The sequence below is a fragment of the Myotis myotis genome, unplaced genomic scaffold (assembly GCF_014108235.1).
Source record: "Myotis myotis isolate mMyoMyo1 unplaced genomic scaffold, mMyoMyo1.p scaffold_m19_p_8, whole genome shotgun sequence".
Classification (NCBI taxonomy): domain Eukaryota; kingdom Metazoa; phylum Chordata; class Mammalia; order Chiroptera; family Vespertilionidae; genus Myotis; species Myotis myotis.
Window position 1 is genome coordinate 42812339 of NW_023416390.1, and position 17465 is coordinate 42829803.

Here is a 17465-nt window from a genome sequence, read left to right on the forward strand (position 1 = left end):
TCCGGAGGCCGCGGCGGGGCCAAGTCGGGCACCGGGTGGGAGCCGAGGCCCGCGGAGCCCGCACTCCCGCAGCCGCGACTGGAGCCCACCTCTGCGGAGACAAAGGTTACGGAAAGAGGGGGTGAGGCTCAGGAAGGCAGAATGCGGGGGGGAAATTCGCCTGGGAAATCAGGAAAAGGGCCGTGAAGGCGAGCGGCGCCTGCACATGACCAGCCGCAGCCAATGACGACCGCAAATAGGTCATAAAAAGGTCTATTACCAAGTTGTAAATTTTCTTCAAACAAAAAGGAATTTACTGCAATTCCTTGCGGATTTTGCACGTACAGCTCGCAAGCGCCATGTTTTTCCCTCTCTTTCTCTCTTCTCTCTTCGTCCTCTCGCTTCCTCCCCTTCACTTTCTCTCTCCCTCCCCTCGACTCTCTCTTCCTCCCCCACCTTCTCGCACCCCCTCTCCCTCATCCCGTCCTTCCTGGCCTCCCTTCTCTCTTCCTTGTCTCCCTTCCTCCCTTCCTCGTACTTCTTCCTCTCTGTCCATTTCCTCTGCTCTCTCTGCTTCTTTTGCCTCCATGGTTCCTGACTCTCTCGCCTTTTCTAGGAATCATTTTTTTTCCGTTTTGGTTTGCCTCTAAATATCTGCTCAGTTTGGCGCTGTGGTAGAGGGGGAAGGAGTGCGGTGTGCAGCCCAGGCGCTTGGTAATCCTGGCAGTCACCTCCCTCCAACTCTCCTCTTACCCTCAGCTTCTCTTCCCCTCCCCTCACAAAAGGCCCACTCCCGAGGGCAGCCCAGCACTTTCGGGGTTTGCCCCTCTCATCTCCTGGCAAGCCAGAGCCGGTGATCTTGCGCAGAAAACCTGAAGGCCAAGAAATCGCATTCTCCTCCCTCACCCGCTTCCATCATAAATTGGGGTCTATCCTATTCCTTGGGGATTCTGGGGTAGGAAAGTCACCAACCAGCTCAAAGATGGGAAGTGCTTTTAGATACCTGTCAACTCCAAAATAATAGTTTGAGCTCCCGGTGCCTGACCTTTATCTCAATAGAAACATCCTCCTGGTCAGTTCTGGCTTACAGAAGCAATCTTTCTGGATCCCCTCAGAAACCTCTTCCTCGAAGTCTCCCCTAAGTGCAGTTCTAATTTCTATGGAATTTAATTATAGTTCCTCTCCTCTTCCTTTGCCTCCCCGCCTGCCCCCCAATGTTTGTCCATTGAAAAGCCTGCTCAATATACTATCAAGGAGGAGAGAGGCCCCATTTATTCAGGAAAAGAGCGACTCCCAGTTTCAGCCTTGGGGGGGGGGAGTCATTTTTATTCAAAGGCAGGAATCACATTCCTTTTGCACTTCTGATAGGAGCTGCTCCAGTGAACCTCAGCTGAAAGTGAATGTCCTTGGCCAGCCCTAGCATTCCCCTCATCATGAATGCATGGGCATGGCTGCCCGGCTTCAGGACCTGCCTGAAAGAGGTGCCTCCTTCCTCTCATCCTTTCAAGGACACTGTCTTTGGACTTCTAGTAATGTGCTTGTAAATATTTGCATTGGATCGCGGTGTAAGTTCTCTGCTATTAACATCTCCACACACAGTAAGTACCTAAGTGGATGTGCTCCTAAGTAGGAGAGCACAGCACCCTCTGGAGCAGGCCATTTGCATTTCTTGAAAAAGTTTCAGTGACCTTGGATGTTTCTGATTAAAGGTCTTATGTTGCCATCTGTCAGCAAAAGTCCTATTCTTTCTAGAAAAAGTCAGTGGGTTTTAACTTTTTTGGAGGGAACTGTAACAGCAGCCAGACTCCTTTCAAATGTTCTCTTCTCTTCCCCTGACCATCCCCTGATGCCCAAGGATTCAGCAAACACTGGAGAAGCACAGGACACAAGCTTGGATGTGAAATAGCAACACGCTCTCCACTGAAGAATAATAAAACAATGCTTTTAATGATACAAGAAAATGGGGCAACTTGTTGGGCCCTCCCAAGCAACAACACTTTTCAGCGGTTCTCAACCTGTGGGTTGAGACCCCTTTGGCAGTCGAATGACCCTTTCACAAGGGTCGCCTAAGACCATCCTGCATATCAGATATTTACATTACGATTCATAACAATAGCAACATTACAGTTATGAAGTAGCAACGAAAATAATTTTATGGTTGCGTCACAACATGAGGAACTGTATTTAAAGGGCCAGAAGGTTGAGAACCACTGCTTTAGACCATTCTATTCATGTGGAACCTAACATTGTTCAATCATAAAAATTTCTGATAAATAATCTCAATTGACAATTTTCCTCTCCCCCTCTAGTCAAATAAAAACTGAGCTTTATGACCCTCCTTTTCACCTTGGGGAAGAAGGGCTGGAAAAAGACTCTACACTGAAAAGGCAGCCATATTTGCAAATTTTCCCCTAGTGCAGAGATAAGGGTTGTCCTGGGTTTTGTGAAACATCACAAAATGGCAATCCCTGAACTGACTTTTCTCTAGGAACCACTGAGACCTACACCCTCTTTTGTTTGTTTCTGGTCCTCACAAACAAAGAACCTCAATCACTAGGAAGACTTGGTTCTTTCCTTTAATGTTAACATTAAAGTGTCGTATTTTTCTCTAAACGGTTTACAGACCTCTCTAAGCAGATTCCCTAAGCAGTACAGTGAAGAGAAGCAGTCGCCTGGGTTTGCAAAGTGTTTTCTGAAGGTTTATGCAAATTTCTGCAGCAAAACTGTTTGTTCAGTTGCCGCAATCCTCGGATGTTAACAGATTTTAGCCAATTAGAAGAGCATCTTCTGCACTCGTCACTGCAAGTCTCATAAAATACCATGATGGGCGGTTTCTAGCTACTATAAAAAAGAAGGTGGTGAGTGTGTGTGATGTGTAATTCCCAAGCTCTTTATTTGGAGACAAATCTATGGTTTTCTTAGCTACAAAAGGAAACATACATACTGACATTTATTTATTACCAACACTTTCTGCACATGTGTAATCTATGTATATGTACAAATCCACCAAATATTTACCAAAAATTATCAAATCTGTATATGTACAATACTCTCAAATACACCAGTAATTGCAAGTCTTTTTCTGTACATGAGCTACGATTTTACCATGTGGTTAGGGGCAAGATGGGACCAGAAGGTACAGCACTTCCAGAGCAGCACAGAATGCAGAGGAAATAAGGATGTTTTTACTCCCCTTTTTTCCACATCCATCCACACACCAGGTTCCCTACCTAATAGAATCTTGCCCGAATTAGTCTCTGAAAGTGCTATCTAGGGAGTATTCTTGAGTGGAAGAAAGCAAATTTTGCTAATAGAGGAGTCCCTTAACTAGAGGGCAGCTGGAGTTTAGCCAGTACCAGTCTCTGGCAAGCTTACCACCACCCCCACCGCACACATGGGTTTTCAGGCGCTTGGCATCCTTGCTCTTTGTCAGCCAATAGCAGTCTCAGGCAGCACACAGAGCAAAATGTTTCCAAATCCAGCATGCACGTTTGCAGCTGTCTCCTCTCCTGCAAATGTTTCTTAAGCCCCAAGCCATGACTTAAAATTGTCTTTCCTGGCTCAGGTCAGCGAATGCCACAGCCACGGTCTCTTCCCTAGATAGAAAGTCAGGCGGTGCTTTGCCTCTAGCCCAATCAGTGACATTTCCCTGGACCTTGAAGTGGCAGGCAAATAGCCCACCAATGCCTGAGGGGGTGATCCAGGCCCAAAACTCTAGGATTCTATTTCCTTACCTGTGCAATAAATGCCACTTTGGAAATTAAATGTACCTCTTTAATAAGCCATCTAGGAAAAGCAAAGTTGCTTTCCCTTTTGGGGGGAGAAATGTTAGTTTACTTGAATTTCTTCTCTTCTCTCCCACCTCTTTCCCCCCTCCTCTTCTCTCATAAAATGGCAGCTGCAGACGCGGCCTCAAATGGAAAATGGATATCTTGTTAATAACAGAGCCCAAACCCCAGCATCAGTTCGGGCTCAGCAGAATAAGCTGTGGTGTAACCTGGACTCTGGGTCGTCCCCCCCTGGGCCTACAACTTGAATCCTTTGTGAAGTTCAAAGCTTTCACACTATCTTAGCAAGGTTATTTAGAGCAAGATGAAGCTACTGTAGCCTAGTCGGCCCTCTGGAATTAAAGAGACTGCCCCCGCCTGCATTTATTTATTTTTATAGCATGTAACCCCCACCTCTTTTTTTTTTTAATCAAATAGCTTTTGCCTTCATGTGAGTAAAGGAAAGGCGTTATTTGCGGCGCTCAAAGACATTAGCTCTAGAAAAAGATTCATTTCTTTATTAAGGAGCTAGCTATGTTCTGGAGCGGTTGTTTACACTTGGATTTTTCTGCATTTGCTCCCAGGGTTTGTTTCAAATAGGTGAGGCCATCCTGGAGAACAACAGAGGACGTACCAACTGACATCTGAGATGCACATGGTAAGTTGGCTCAAAATGGGCACACAAACAGAGAGAAGAGAATACAAATAAATATGGCACCTACTCAAAAAAAAAAAAAACACCAAAAACACCAAAAAAACGAATCACAGAGGTGGCTACAGCACCGAGACCTAAATTTCAGTCAATACCAAATGCAGTTCAAAACAAAAGCAAGTTTTGGAAGAAGAGGCATTCCACAAAGTGACTTGCTAGAGTGAAAAATTAATGAATGAAAATGTTATAATTGGCTTTTCAAGTATTCATTCACTCTAGATTAAACTGCCATATTTGTATAGACTATAGAAAAATTATTAAATGTCAACATTGACATTGCCCTGAAACTTTTGTCACTGGCCCAACATTTCCCCCAAGTTTAGGAAGCTGCAGAGCCGGGACTACACATTACACTCTTCAATTAACATGTGCTTTTGAAATATTTGGCCCACACTCCTCCCAGAGATATTACGTTTACAAAATAAAGAGTCCTCTTAGGAGTAAACAAAAGGCACCTGAACTCACTATTATAAAAGCAGAAAGAAAAATACATAAATAATACATTTTAATCAAATAAAATAAAGTAAATATTCTGCAGGCATAATTTTTTTAAAAAATTATAATAGATTTCTTTTAACTTACTCACCATAAAGAAAAGATTTAAAATGTTCAAGTGCACTTGTTTGATTAATAAAGCATTTTATATTCAATTATTTAGTGCTAGTTATTAGGAAGTTTACGTTGTTGAGGCAAATCACCAGCTCAGACATTAAAAACTACCATTATAAAAATTTTGCTATAGTTAGTATCAAATTACCCTTACATAGGACAGCTCAAGAGCTGTTTCTATGTGATACAAGAAACGTTTTAAAACACCCAAGTCCCTCTCAAAAACCAGAAACCTCAAGAGCAGTGACATGAAGGTAGCTTGAAATACAGGTAAAGTCCTTCCGACCAAGAAAATAGGTGGTGTCCCCCAGCATATGTTGATCATTAGCTTTAATAGTCTGTGGTAAAATTTTAAAGGTAGAAGTTAATTCGTGGGGCCTTCAGTTCTGTCTTCCTCCAGCTCTTGGGCTTCCTTTTTAGTTTTCCCATCCTTCACCTCTTGCAATGTTTCCTTGTTGTTCTCCTTTTTCCATTTCATTCTCCGGTTCTGGAACCAGATTTTTACCTGTCTTTCCGTGAGGGCTAGGGCGTGGGAAACCTCGATTCTTCTCTTTCTGGTCAGATAAGGATTAAAAAGGAATTCCTTTTCCAATTCTAGGGTTTGGAAACGACTATAGGTTTGTCTTCCTCTTCGTCGACCAGGAGCTGCTGATTAAAAAAAAAAAAAAAAGAGGAAAATAAACGTTTTTTAAAAATGTAATGGTGTCTCTGCAGGTTGCTGGAGGTTTCTGGAGTGGGTTTAAGGGATGAAATATACACAACTCTCTTTAGCTCTAATATATATATGATGTGCAGGCAAGAGAGAGAGAGGTCTTCACAATTATTCTGTCCCCATCATCGTTTCGTGGTTTCTACTTTAAGGGGGAAAAGTCAGTATTACTTTATGAATAAGAGCCACTGTCGCAACAAAAGAAGGAAAAGGAGAGGGAGAGGGAGAGGGGTTTTAAAACTAGAACGTGAGAGGAAAGCAGATTTCTCCCCCTCTCCCCGCTTTAAAAAAAAAAAAAAAAAATGCATCCCAACCTTGTGGTCTCATCCAGGCAAACATTTGAGAAGGAGACGAGCTCTGATTTAAGTGGTCTGGGTCCTCGCCAATATTACCACGGGACGATTTACAGTCAGGATATTGTACCAGCTCGGCTTCTTGCTGGGTCGTAAAAATCGGCTGTCTCTGTAAGTTATCGTATCCGTAAAACTTCGCGGGCTCCCCGTGACAAGCCATCCCGCCGCAGGGGGGAGGCGGCGGCGGCGGGTGCGGAGGAGGAGGGGGGCCGGCCTGGTAGGCTGCGGCCGGGCTGCCCCCGCCGGGGTGGTAGTAGTCCTGGCCGAGGCCCGGGCCGCCCCCACCACCGCAACCCGGCCCGGCGGGCCGCGGCGGCGGGTGCGGGTGCGCGTGCGCCTGCGGGGGCGCGTGCGGGAAGCCGGCGGCGCTGTTGCCATAGAGTTGCAGGGCGGCGGCGTGGCGGCCGCCGACCTCAGGCGCGAAGTGACAGTCGTAGTAAGTGGGATTGATGGCCTCGCCCGCCGCCTTGTACTTGGCGTACGGCGACGGGTTCACGAAGTACGAGCTCATCGGCGCGGCGGCGGCGATCCGGGGCCGAACGAGGGCGGCCCTGGGCGGGCGGGCGGGCGGCGCGGAGCAGGAGGAGCGCGCCTCGGCCCAGGCGCACTGCCGCGGGGACCTCTTGGGGCCGCTGCTCGCGTCGCCGAGCCGCCGAGCTACGCCGCTGCTGCTGCTGCCGCCGCCGCTGCCCGCCCGCGCGTCGCCTCTGAGCCTCGGCCGCCCGGGAGCTCGGCTACTGGGAGCTCATGCCCGGCTGCGGCCCCCGCCGCCTCGGCCTCGCGCCGCCTCCCCTGTGGGTCGCGGGGCCTCCCCCAGTCCCCGCGCTCACCGCCCACCCGGCCTCTCCCTGCGCGCGCCGGCTCGGCCGCAATATAATCGCCGACGCCCCGGGTGACCTGCCCCGCTGCCTCCACTGTTTCCTCTCTGCACCAGGCGGCCCTCTGCACACCGGGACCAGAAAAAAAGTGCGCCCGGCCCACGGGACACTCTTTGGCTTCGATTTACAAACCCCCGCTCTGGAGGGAAAAGAAAAAAAACCACCCTCTGCCCGTCGCCACCTCTCACCTCGCCCCCCCCGCGGCCCCCTCCCACCGCTCTCGCCGCCGAGGCTGCCGCCCCGGTGCGCCCCGGCGAGGCATTTTCGCACCACGCCACTGCGCGGAGAGGGAGCGAGATGGAGGCGAGATAACCCCGCGGAGGGATCCGCGCGGAGGCGATACCGCCGCTCTCACGGGACTCTTCACGCTGCCCGGGAGATGCCTCCGCCGGCCTTAAAGGGGGCCCATAAAGCCGCACTGCCAAGGGCTCGCGGTGCCCCTGGGGGCCGAGGGCATGTGGACTGCGGCCAACGGGGCGGGGGCGCAGCAGAACCTTACACTTGGGGGGAAGTCGGGAGGCCACTCCCAGGAGGCTGCAGAGCCAAGGACTCTCTCCCCCGGCCCCTGGAGCAACCCCGCAGAAGTTGGCCGCGGCTTTGGCACCTTTGGACACGTGGGCGCAGCCCAGGGAACATGGGTAGGCTCTGTAGACGGACCGGACCGTACTTTGGGGGTTAAGTCCTATCCAAGTAGCTTGATGAAAGGCCACAAGGGTGACCCCGAAACCTGGTATTATCAAAGCGAATCTAAGTCCTTCTTTTCCAGACGAACAGGCCTTGTGGAAATGAGATGTACATTTACCCTTGACGCACTGCACGCCTGGCTGAGGCTCCCAGTTTAATTGATATTTAATGGAAATCATGCCCATGAATATAGTTTCCATCATTTCACCCTTGATAGACGTCAGCACCAGGCGCAGGGGGGAGGCTGAAGAATGTGGGGAGGGAGGCATTAGCATTGCTGAGGGAGTAAATAGAAAAGCGGGCAGAAATGTTCCGAGGCGGGAAGGAGGATTCGTGCTGGGGTGCGTGGTATTTCCTCGGGCAGGACGGGCGGCTCCCCGGTCTCTGCCGGGTGCAGAGCGGACCAGGGCGGACTGTGGCCCGGGGCGGATGGGGGGGACGTCCGGGGGGAGGGGCTCCCGTGAGTCTCTCCCCTGCCCAACCCCCAGTGTGACTGGGAGCTGGCCTTGGGTTTGTGCTGGTCCCAGGCAGCTGCGGGCAGCGCTGGTCTCCTGCTAGCGATTCTAGTACATCCGCCAAGCCTGTGCCGTGACTGCCGAGAGCGGGCGCCCTGCTCAGCTTTGAAAGTTACGAATTTTTCCAAAAGAAAAGAAAGAGAAGGCTCAGCCTAACTTTTAAGCGACGAGGAACACAAACGTCCCGACTCGTGTGGGCAAGTCGAATGTGAATCGCAAATATGAAGGTGGCTCTAAAGCTGCTTGGAGTTACGCCACCAACCACCTTCTTTCCCCCACCTTCTCCCCCCCCCCCCCAATAAATGTGATAGGTCTCTGTTGAGTGAGTTTCCCTCGCCAATTCGGCTTTTTTTGTGGGTTCTTTGGGTGACCCAGCCCCTTTCCCTTGCGGATAACCCATTGCTGTGAGGGCGCCCGGCCCACCTGCCGTGGGACCAACCTCGAAAGCCCTGAGTCTATCGAGGATGCTCCCGCTAATACTGAAACACACCACGCCGACTTTTCGCGCCAAATGCAAAGCTCTAAAAACCCCAGGTAACCCACAAAGGCGCAGCAGGCCAGTGACTTCGACTACCCCGCTCCTTGTGGGTTGCCCCAACCTGTGAGCGCAATCCCGAGGTCAGTCCGGGTGGACTGAATATCATATTTTGCAAATGGAGAGAGAAAAAAAGGTCGAGGAAAGGCATAACAAGATGATGTCTAAGACTCTCAATTGTTTTTACAGGGATTGGCTGGAAATAGTTAAGGTAAACGAATTGCTAATAAATCTCCAGATGATAAAGGCATCCTTTAGTTTTTAAATTAGCAAACTGCAGGAGACTTTTGTTGTGGGATGTTGAAGGGTAGGGGTTTGTTTGTGTTTGTTTTCTGTCGGTTATCACCAGGTAAAATCTACTATAAATCCTAAGGCGAAGGAACGACGAACGGATAGTGACAGTTAATTTGTATTTCAACCTTGCAAATACCCAATTAATAGAGTATTATTTTCAACAAAGCCTTGGAACTAATGTTGTAATTGTGTCTTTTTAATTTCACTGTTTGGAGTGCATGTGTTTGCATGTTTAAACACTGTGTAAAAGAGTGGATTTGGAACGGAATGGGGGGAAAGGAAGGGCGAGCCCAGATCTCAGTAATGCAAGGCATCTTCTAGAACTCTGTGGTTCCTAGGTGTGAAGAAAGAAATACAAATACTACAAAAATAATTTCTACACATTCTGGCCTAATGAAGAAAACATTGCAATACAACATTTTCTCCTAGGACAAAACAATTTGTTTTTCTTCCAAGCATTTTGTTTATAATCTGAACGGAAAAAGAGCACAATTAACTTCATAAATAAAGATGTATGCCTTTACACACTTCTGTTTTGATAGAATGCATTAACTTAACGTTTATAGTTTTAGCAGTGGCATAGTCCAAATTTTTCTGAAATCCTGACTGAGCCAAAATTTCATCCCTAACAACACGACTGCAGGATTTAATAGTGCATATTGTTTCTTTTAAAAAATAAATTTACCCTAATTTGGAACTTAAAATAATATTGTAAATATTTTTAATCAAAACCTTCCTTCACCACCACTCCAGCTTTACGAGATCACAAAGTGGAGCGAGGGCGCTCTCTAGTGGCCAAATACCACCTCGAACCGAGCTTAACTTCTCTTTATTAGACTCAAACCAATTTCAATCTAGTTCTTCAGTTTGGGACTTGGATCGCTGAGGCTGATAATGCTTCATCCCTTGGATTGTCAACAAATCAAGCGCAGCAAACAGCGGCTCCTAAATGCCAAGTATTTCTGTGCTCCCAGGAGCTTCCAGTAGTGTCTTTCAAAAGTTTTCAAGCCTTCTTTGCCAGACACAGTAGGTTCTCATTATGTAATCACTAACAATTATAGGATGGACTAGATTTAACAAAAAATTGCAAAGTTCTAACTATCAACTGCAACAGGCTTTTTTTTTTTTTTTTCAGAGAAGCCAGGAACTTCAAAAACTAAAAATGTACAAGTTAATTTAGTCATCTTTTCTTTTAAAGTGATTTCTCTTAGCATTAAATCATGAGTATTTGCTGCTTTAATTTTATAATTTTAATACTTCAGGTCCATTTCGCTGGGCAATGGGGTGGAGAAACCAAATTAAAAACTTTTTGCTAGATCTCTCAGTGGTTGTCTGGAAAAGCCTTATTGGGCCCGTGTTCACGGGAACGTGTATAGACAATAAATGAGATTTTAAATGTGTACCAAAAGTCACAGAATGAAATCAATTGACTAAGCATTCCACTTGAAAATTTTAAAGAAGTTAAGAATTTAATCAGCTTAGGTGTTCCCTGCAAGATTCATCTTTTTTCAAAAATCCTTTCCTCCAACTCAGCAGTAACTATTATTTTCTATAAGCAAATAGATATAATTTCCAACAATATTTTCACTGTGAAACTTGGAGTGGAGGGCCAGATATTTTTGTAAAAAGGCATTTAAGTAACTCCATTTTTCCTCAAGCACCATTTGGCTGGGGGGCCCTCAGCCTGAGTAAATGACCCAAGATCACTAATTCTCCCACCTCCGAATAAAAGGCCGCTTTTAAAACAAACAAAAAGAACAAGCTAGACCTCGACCATAGTCAAATATTATAAAGAGTCACCCACCGTAGGCTAATTCTAATACCTAGACCATTTAAAAAATCAGAAATACATCATCTCCTCCTTCCTATCCACACACCCCCATTTTTATTTCCTAGGTGCTCACAGCCTAACCGGGCGCTCCCAAGGCCCTGCCTTGTTGGTCCAACGCAGTCTTGTTTATATTTTATTGTCCAGATTTTAAGACCCAGTTTTTGTCTGCATTTTTCCTTTTCTCCCACAAACACAAACATCAAAATGAGACGGTTTCAAAGCGAAGCGCCGGGCCTATCGTAAACCCATTACCTCCAGACGTCTCGCCGGCTGGATGGCTTTATGACACCTTGGCTCTTCCTGTTTTCAAAGAGCCCTTAGGTATCGGGTTGGCCGCAGGGGCGGGGGTACGCAGCACCTTCGGCCGGATCTGGGCCTTGGCTTTCCCTCCCAGCCCCCCTCTGCTTTTCCTTCAAGTCCCCTCTTTCATCAGGACCAGCCCCACGCCCCCCCCCCCAACTTTGCCATTGCCCCTGCCTTCCGCCCAGCCCAGGCCGCCCCGGCGCCTCAACCTCTTGGGCCTGCAAAAGCTGAGGGCCCGAACCCTCACTTACAATGACCTTCATTTTAGCCCCTGAATGCGGCCCTCAGAGGGCCTAGCTGGGAGCTAAATGCACACAGAAACTGGGTTGGGGGAGGGGGGAGGTCCTCTGCGGAAGAGAGCCTTGACCATTTTGATCTGCTAAGGTCACTTTGGGGCTCCAGTGGGGAGGGGTGGAAGCTTACAGACAGCCCTACCGCTGCAGGCCTCCCGGAGCCACCAGCCCGCTGGAGCTGGAGGAGTTGCTCCCCAGTGCAAGTGCAGAGTTGGCCTTTCCCTTGTTTGTAAGGGGGGGGGGATCAATGGCTGGGACCCCATGAGCAGAGGGATTCATGGGGTATGGTGTGCCAAAGCCCCAGCGAGTGAGGGCCTGGCTTCTGGGGCTCTTCCGCTCCTCTGGGCACGGAGGTGAGACTGTCGCTGGGTCCAGGGCACAGAGTTCCGAGAGGTGCTGGAAGCAAACCGGGGGAGGGATGAGCTGCCAAGGGCCACCCAGGTGCTGTGTTCTAGGCCGGGTCCGCTCACACAAAGGGAGATTGGGGAGCACATGAGAGAGACCCCTGAGGTGGAGGGTCCCCAGATTTTTAACAGCGTCTCCCTCCCAGGGATGGGGGAGGCGTCCAGTGAGGGTGACATTTTGCAGAGACACAGAGAAGCAGTCACACACAACGTTCAGGGGCAGTCTCTGGGCTCTGTTTAATCAGGTCAGCATTTATTGGTAGGAAGCGGTAACATTTACAACTGGTCCTCAGGCAGGAACCGGGAGGGACAACGCCCGCAGCCGCCACGCGAGCCGAGCCCTCCCGTGACAGCGGCTCCTCCAGTGCACTGACAATACCCCCCTCCGCGCCCCTGGAGGCCCTGGGCTCCTCCTTCGGCTTCCTTCCAGGTCTCAGTCACAGGCTCCCCGAGGAAAGGGGGCTTTCATAACCGTTGGGCTACCCGGCCGGGCCTCTTCGGGCCTCCGCACTGTGGTCCTCTGCCTTCATTCTCCCAAGTGAGGCGCGTGTGGCTCCGGCTCGAGCAGCGCTAGGGGCTACACTACAGCACTTTTCAGAAACATGGAGGGCATTTACAAAGGACAGAGCTGTTAAGCCAGCGTGCACTCACAAAACACAGCATTTTCCAAGGAACCAACGGGGCAGGAAACGGAGGGTGCGGGGCAGGGCAAAACCCCCAAGCCTCTTGGTTTCTCCAACACATAAGCGAGCAAATACAGAGTCCCCCAAATACCTCACAGAGACCGACCACACAGTCACTTCTACCTAAAAACGGGGTAAAATGTCCGAATCACTGGAGAGTTTCTGGAAATCAAGCACCCACAAAGAAAAAACCCCACGGCCTGTGCCAAGCAGAGCGGTCCTGCCGGCACCGCGCCGGCCGGGTCAGTCTCCTTTGGGGCATTTCTCCTTGCTCATCTTTTTCATTTTCATCCTACGGTTCTGGAACCAGATTTTGACTTGTCTCTCTGTGAGGTTTAGAATCCTTGCCACCTCATAGCGCCGGTCCCGGGTGAGGTACATGTTGAAGAGGAATTCCTTCTCCAGCTCCAGCGTCTGGTATTTGGTGTAGGGACAGCGCTTTTTCCGGGTGGAGCGAGCGTGGATCCAGTTTGCGGCGGGGTTGTCTGTGAAGAGGGGGATGGAGAGAGAAGGGGAGGTAGGGAGAGATGACAGGGTGGGGGGGGAGAGGTCGTTAAATTAATTTCACCAAGGATGGTCGCTTTTCACAACTTGGGGGAATTATCATAAAAAGCCTTAATGCCGGCGCTCTGTTTGCCGTAGGAACCGCGCACCCAGGGTAGGTTGTTATGGGAAGCTTTTTTATGGATGCGTGTTGCTCGCCGCGGCTAGGGTAGGCGGCTAGACGTTTTTATAGGTTAGTAAAACTATCAGTTTTGCACATTCGAGCCTTACAGGTTTCAGCAATAAATCAGGGGGCAATTTCTTTTGCACTTACTTGGGTCAAGTTGCTGCGGTGGCGGCTGCGGATGCTGCTTCTCCTCCTCCTTCAGCGGGCAGCCCGGGCTCGGATGGTCGCTGCAAGCCGAGGGCTCCGACGAGCCGCCTGCCCCGGGCCCGATCCCTGCCCCCGGCCGCGTTCCCCCAGCCGCCGCCGCCGCCGCCGCCTTGTCCCGCAGGAACGAGTTGCACGAGAACTCGGGGTCGCCGCTCCCCTGGGACTCCCGGGCCGCAGAGCACTCAGTCTGTTTGGAGGAGGAAGACGAGGAAGTGGAGGAGGAGGTGGCGGCGGCCGCTGGGGTCGGGGCCGCTCCGGTTTCAGGCTTAATCCCGTAGTGGCGCCTGTTGGGTGGGCCGCTGGGGCCGGGGTTGGGACCGGGGCCCGGGCCGCCGCCGCCTCCTCCGCCGCCGCCGCCGCCCGCGCCGCCCGGGAAGCCGGGCAGCGGTTCCATCCAGGAGCGCATGTAGCGGCCGGGCTCGGAGGCGGCGGCGGCCAGGGGCGGCGGGGGCACGTACGGGTGGTAGAGGCCGCTCATCGCCGCCGCCGTCGGGGGCTGGGCGGGCACCGCGGACCACGAGGCAGAGAACACGGTCGATTTAGGGGCAAAACTACACGAGGCAAACTCGGCGGCGGCGGCCGGGCTGTCGGCCACACCTGCGGGCCTGCCCTGCGCGCCGGGCCCGGGCGGTCCGAAGCGTGCGGCGAACACCTCGTCGCCCTCATGGCCTATGAGCGAGTCCACGTAGTAGTTGCTGAGGGTGCCACTGGAGGACATTTTGCGGCGCCGTGCGCTCCCACCCAAGGTTACACTGCCCGCCGCGGCGCCGCTCCCCGCCGGCGCCCTCGCCGCCGACTAGTTCGCAGGCTGCAGCCTCCACCATTGGTCGCGCGGCCCACGTGATCATATTTACCAATACCGGGAGTAAATCAGTCCGCTAAACCGGGGGCTGCTGTGATTAAAAAAAAAATCATCATCAACACAAGCGCCGCAATTAGAGCCTGCGGGTCCCGGCCCGTGCGCCGGACTGGGCCCCACCGAGCCCGGCCAGCCCTCGGACTGCGGGGACCACACGCCTGGCTGCGGCCGGAGGAGGCGCTGGGACTATTTGTTCGCCGCCTCTGGCCGCCCTCGTCTTTCCGTGCGTCCCGCCGCTGCCTCCCCAGCTCCTGAGCTCCACGCGGCTAGCCACGCGCCCGGGGCTCCCCGAGCGCTTGGCCAGAGCCGGGACCGGCCAGGGCGCGCGGGGCCGGTGCTGGCCCCCGGCAGGGCGGCCTTCCGAGGCGGCCCCTGGCGCCGGAGGGAGCCCTTCTCCCTGTGCCTCTCTCCCTGCCCAAACCCCCCTCCCCGCACAGACCCACACACACGCTCTCACAGCTTGTCGTGTTGTTTAAAACAGGTGGAAGACCTTTGTAATGATATTATGCCTTTCAATAAAAATTTTATGAGGTGTATTTGATTATAGATTAATGTGTCCCTAATAAAACGGACGGATGGAGCAGCTCGGAGGGCCCCCTCCCCCCACCACACTCACACACGCCCATGCGGCCACATGCACACCCAACGGGAGGCTGAGCACACGCCGCGGCCCGACGGGTGAGCTGGGGTGGCCCCCGGGCTGGGCGCGACCATGGCCACCGCGGCCCAGGCTTCTGTCTGCCCGCAGAAGGGCTGGCAGGAGGCGAGTCGGACCCGCGCGGACAGTTGCGGCCGGGTGCCTGTCTTCTCCAGGACTCCCGCAAATGCCCTGCAAGAGAACACGCCACGGGGCAGACCCCAAATCCCAGCGCGAGACCCGCGCCCGCCCGCCACCCGACCTCGAGGCCAGGGGAGCCGCACCTCCCAAGGCAGGGCGTCTTTGCGTGGTTCCCACTTAGAGGCCTCCAAGTGGATGCCGGGGGTGTCTTTAAAATGGCCTGGTCCTGGGGCCACTCTCATCCGATTTTTTTTTTCTTTCCCTCCAGAGGTAAGGCTGGGCAGCCTTGAATCTGAGGGAAATGCCCATTGTCACTCCCAAATCCATGGTACAAAGCCTCGGAAGCCTGGCTGGGAGCCGAGACAAAAGCAGCTGGGTGCAGGCGGTGGGGGATGTGTTCCTTGCTCTATAAGTTGCCCAGCGCACCCTGGGAAGGCTCCCAGCCCACCTTGAGCCCCGGAAAGGAAGGGGGTCAATGGCTTATGGCCTGATTGTCTTTGCCAATGGCTTTCTGATTTTGTTCCAGAGGTGCTGCTGCCTTTGCCTGTAGCACGGTTTTCCTCCCAGACATGGCCCCCTGTCAACAACTAATGGTGCTCCCCACATCGTGGGGGAAACGGAAAAGTTAAAATTGCCCTCCTCCTGCCCAACCAATGAAGGTCTGGGGCAAATTGATTCCAGTGTTCCAAACTGGCATTCATTCAAACCCACTCTCTCCCACCCCTAGGAAATAGCTCCCCTAAAAGGGTTCTGTCTTAGAACTGGGGAAGGTTCTTGATTTTGAGAAGGAAGTTTAAAACTCTGAGTAAATACAGAGTCTGCCAGACTCCCTGGGTGAGGTCTCCAACTCTTAGAGACCCTAAAAAAATTGTTTTTAGGGGGAAAAAGGGCAGGGATGAAAAGAACATGTTTTGTGGAGCTGCTTGAAGCTGTTGGCGACCCTTTGAAACTGCAGCACAACCTGAGGTAACGGATTCTCTGTCAGCAATTCTTCCCAAGGCCTCCCTTTCCTTCTCCCTGGCAGAAGTAGATTAAGTCCGGGCTCTCTTGGGCTACGGATCCTCCAGTATATATACTGGTGAAAGCTGGGGTTTTTCAAACCATGGCGGCAGCTGGAACAGTGGACTTCATGGGAAATCATGTTCATTTGCAAATTCTCTTTTAGTCACCCTTTGTACATTTTCTTGCCCCCCAGATACAGTGGCTCTAACTAGCATTTTGTAATTAAATAGAGGGAGAATTGGTGGGGGGGATATTCTCTTCCCTTAAAAAAATTTCATGTGGACCACTAAAAGGTAATGACTGAGCATAAAATCCTTCCACAAGGAAACTAGGACAAAGTGGATGGAAAAACTCACCCATCCTCTGCTTCGCTGTGGCCTGGCTGTCTTGTGCTTGGGATGGGTGAGAATGAGGGAATGGGGGGCAGAATTGGATCCGATGCAATGCTAAGCTGCTGCTTGTCCTTGCAATGGAGGCCCCTTGGCTTCCAGGTGGGCAAGACTGGTTTCAACCCAGCCCCTGATGATGATGGCACGCCAGCCAGAAATTGCCAAGACCCACTGAAAGCATTAAAAATAACACAACCAAAACCAAAGAGAAAGACACATAAGTGGGGAGCTTTGAGGAAAAAGCAGCTTGGGCACAAGCTTACTTACTTACCAGGCTCGAGCTAGAGGGAAACTGATAATTCAATTCAATTATTGAGGGGCTAGGGAGAAAAGACTTCCCTTCTTCCCAACTATGGAAATAGCACCCCCCCACACACACACACACACTGCCAAATTTCAAGACCCTAGGCCTCCTCCAGCTTCTCTCTCACATCCTTTTCCTTCTCTCTATCCCCCCATACTTCCCAAACAAGCAGATTAACAGGAAGATAATCTCACCAAAGGCTTTCATTTCCACTGTAACAAATTTTCATTTTAGAAAGCAGAGGGAGCGAACTTGTTTCCAGAATTTATTGCATTATACATGCGACCAGAACATGCACAGAATGGACAGGTTGCTGTTATACTCTACCAAACCACAGATGCACCACAAGGGAAAGGCTACAAGGCATAAGTCATCAATATTCCATCTCACCAAGGACAATTGCTAGATTCATTTGTGAAAAGATACATTGTAATGTGCTTTTTAGTCCCCCTCCCCCCAAAGCTTGTGAATTTTCTTAATCTTTTTTAAATATATATGTAATTTAAGTACTTTAAGTACTGATGTATTCAAAACGCCATGGGCTCATGGACTAACCACACACAGACCTTTTGTGTTAGGAAAAACATGAAAAAAGTCACATTGCTGGATAGATGAATTGATTGATAAATGCTCTACAGTTCCAATAAGTTAAGACCCAAATGAAAACGCGCAGTAATAGTTACCCTGCATTACGATGAACAAAATAA

At 50.9% G+C, this 17465-nt stretch overlaps 2 protein-coding genes and 1 long non-coding RNA gene across 5 annotated transcripts; 1 reads left to right on the top strand and 2 right to left on the bottom strand.

The window, feature by feature from the left end:
- The first annotated feature begins 10 nt into the window (after positions 1-10).
- Positions 11-4504, top strand: LOC118661254. Of its 2 annotated transcripts, XR_004969236.1 has the most exons (4): positions 11-121; positions 1348-1577; positions 2603-2837; positions 4331-4504. It is a non-coding gene; the product is annotated as an uncharacterized LOC118661254 (long non-coding RNA). The 2 variants fall into 2 exon arrangements; XR_004969235.1 differs by lacking the exons at positions 11-121; positions 1348-1577 and having other exon boundaries at positions 2110-2837.
- Positions 4250-7371, bottom strand: HOXD8 (homeobox D8). 2 transcript variants are annotated; one of them, XM_036319054.1, is made up of 2 exons: positions 6091-7371; positions 4250-5712 (listed from the first exon to the last, which is right to left on the bottom strand). In XM_036319054.1, the coding sequence occupies exons 1-2, from the start codon at positions 6638-6640 to the stop codon at positions 5432-5434; spliced, it is 831 nt and encodes a 276-aa protein (XP_036174947.1). In that variant the 5' UTR covers positions 6641-7371; the 3' UTR covers positions 4250-5431. The 2 variants fall into 2 exon arrangements, with proteins under 2 accessions (XP_036174947.1, XP_036174946.1); XM_036319053.1 differs by having other exon boundaries at positions 4250-5715; positions 6091-7367.
- A 4707-nt stretch (positions 7372-12078) lies between these two features.
- On the bottom strand, positions 12079-14692 carry HOXD9 (homeobox D9). Its single transcript, XM_036319050.1, has 2 exons — positions 13367-14692; positions 12079-13034 (listed from the first exon to the last, which is right to left on the bottom strand). The coding sequence occupies exons 1-2, from the start codon at positions 14142-14144 to the stop codon at positions 12793-12795; spliced, it is 1020 nt and encodes a 339-aa protein (XP_036174943.1). The 5' UTR covers positions 14145-14692; the 3' UTR covers positions 12079-12792.
- Between the last annotated feature and the right edge of the window lie 2773 nt (positions 14693-17465).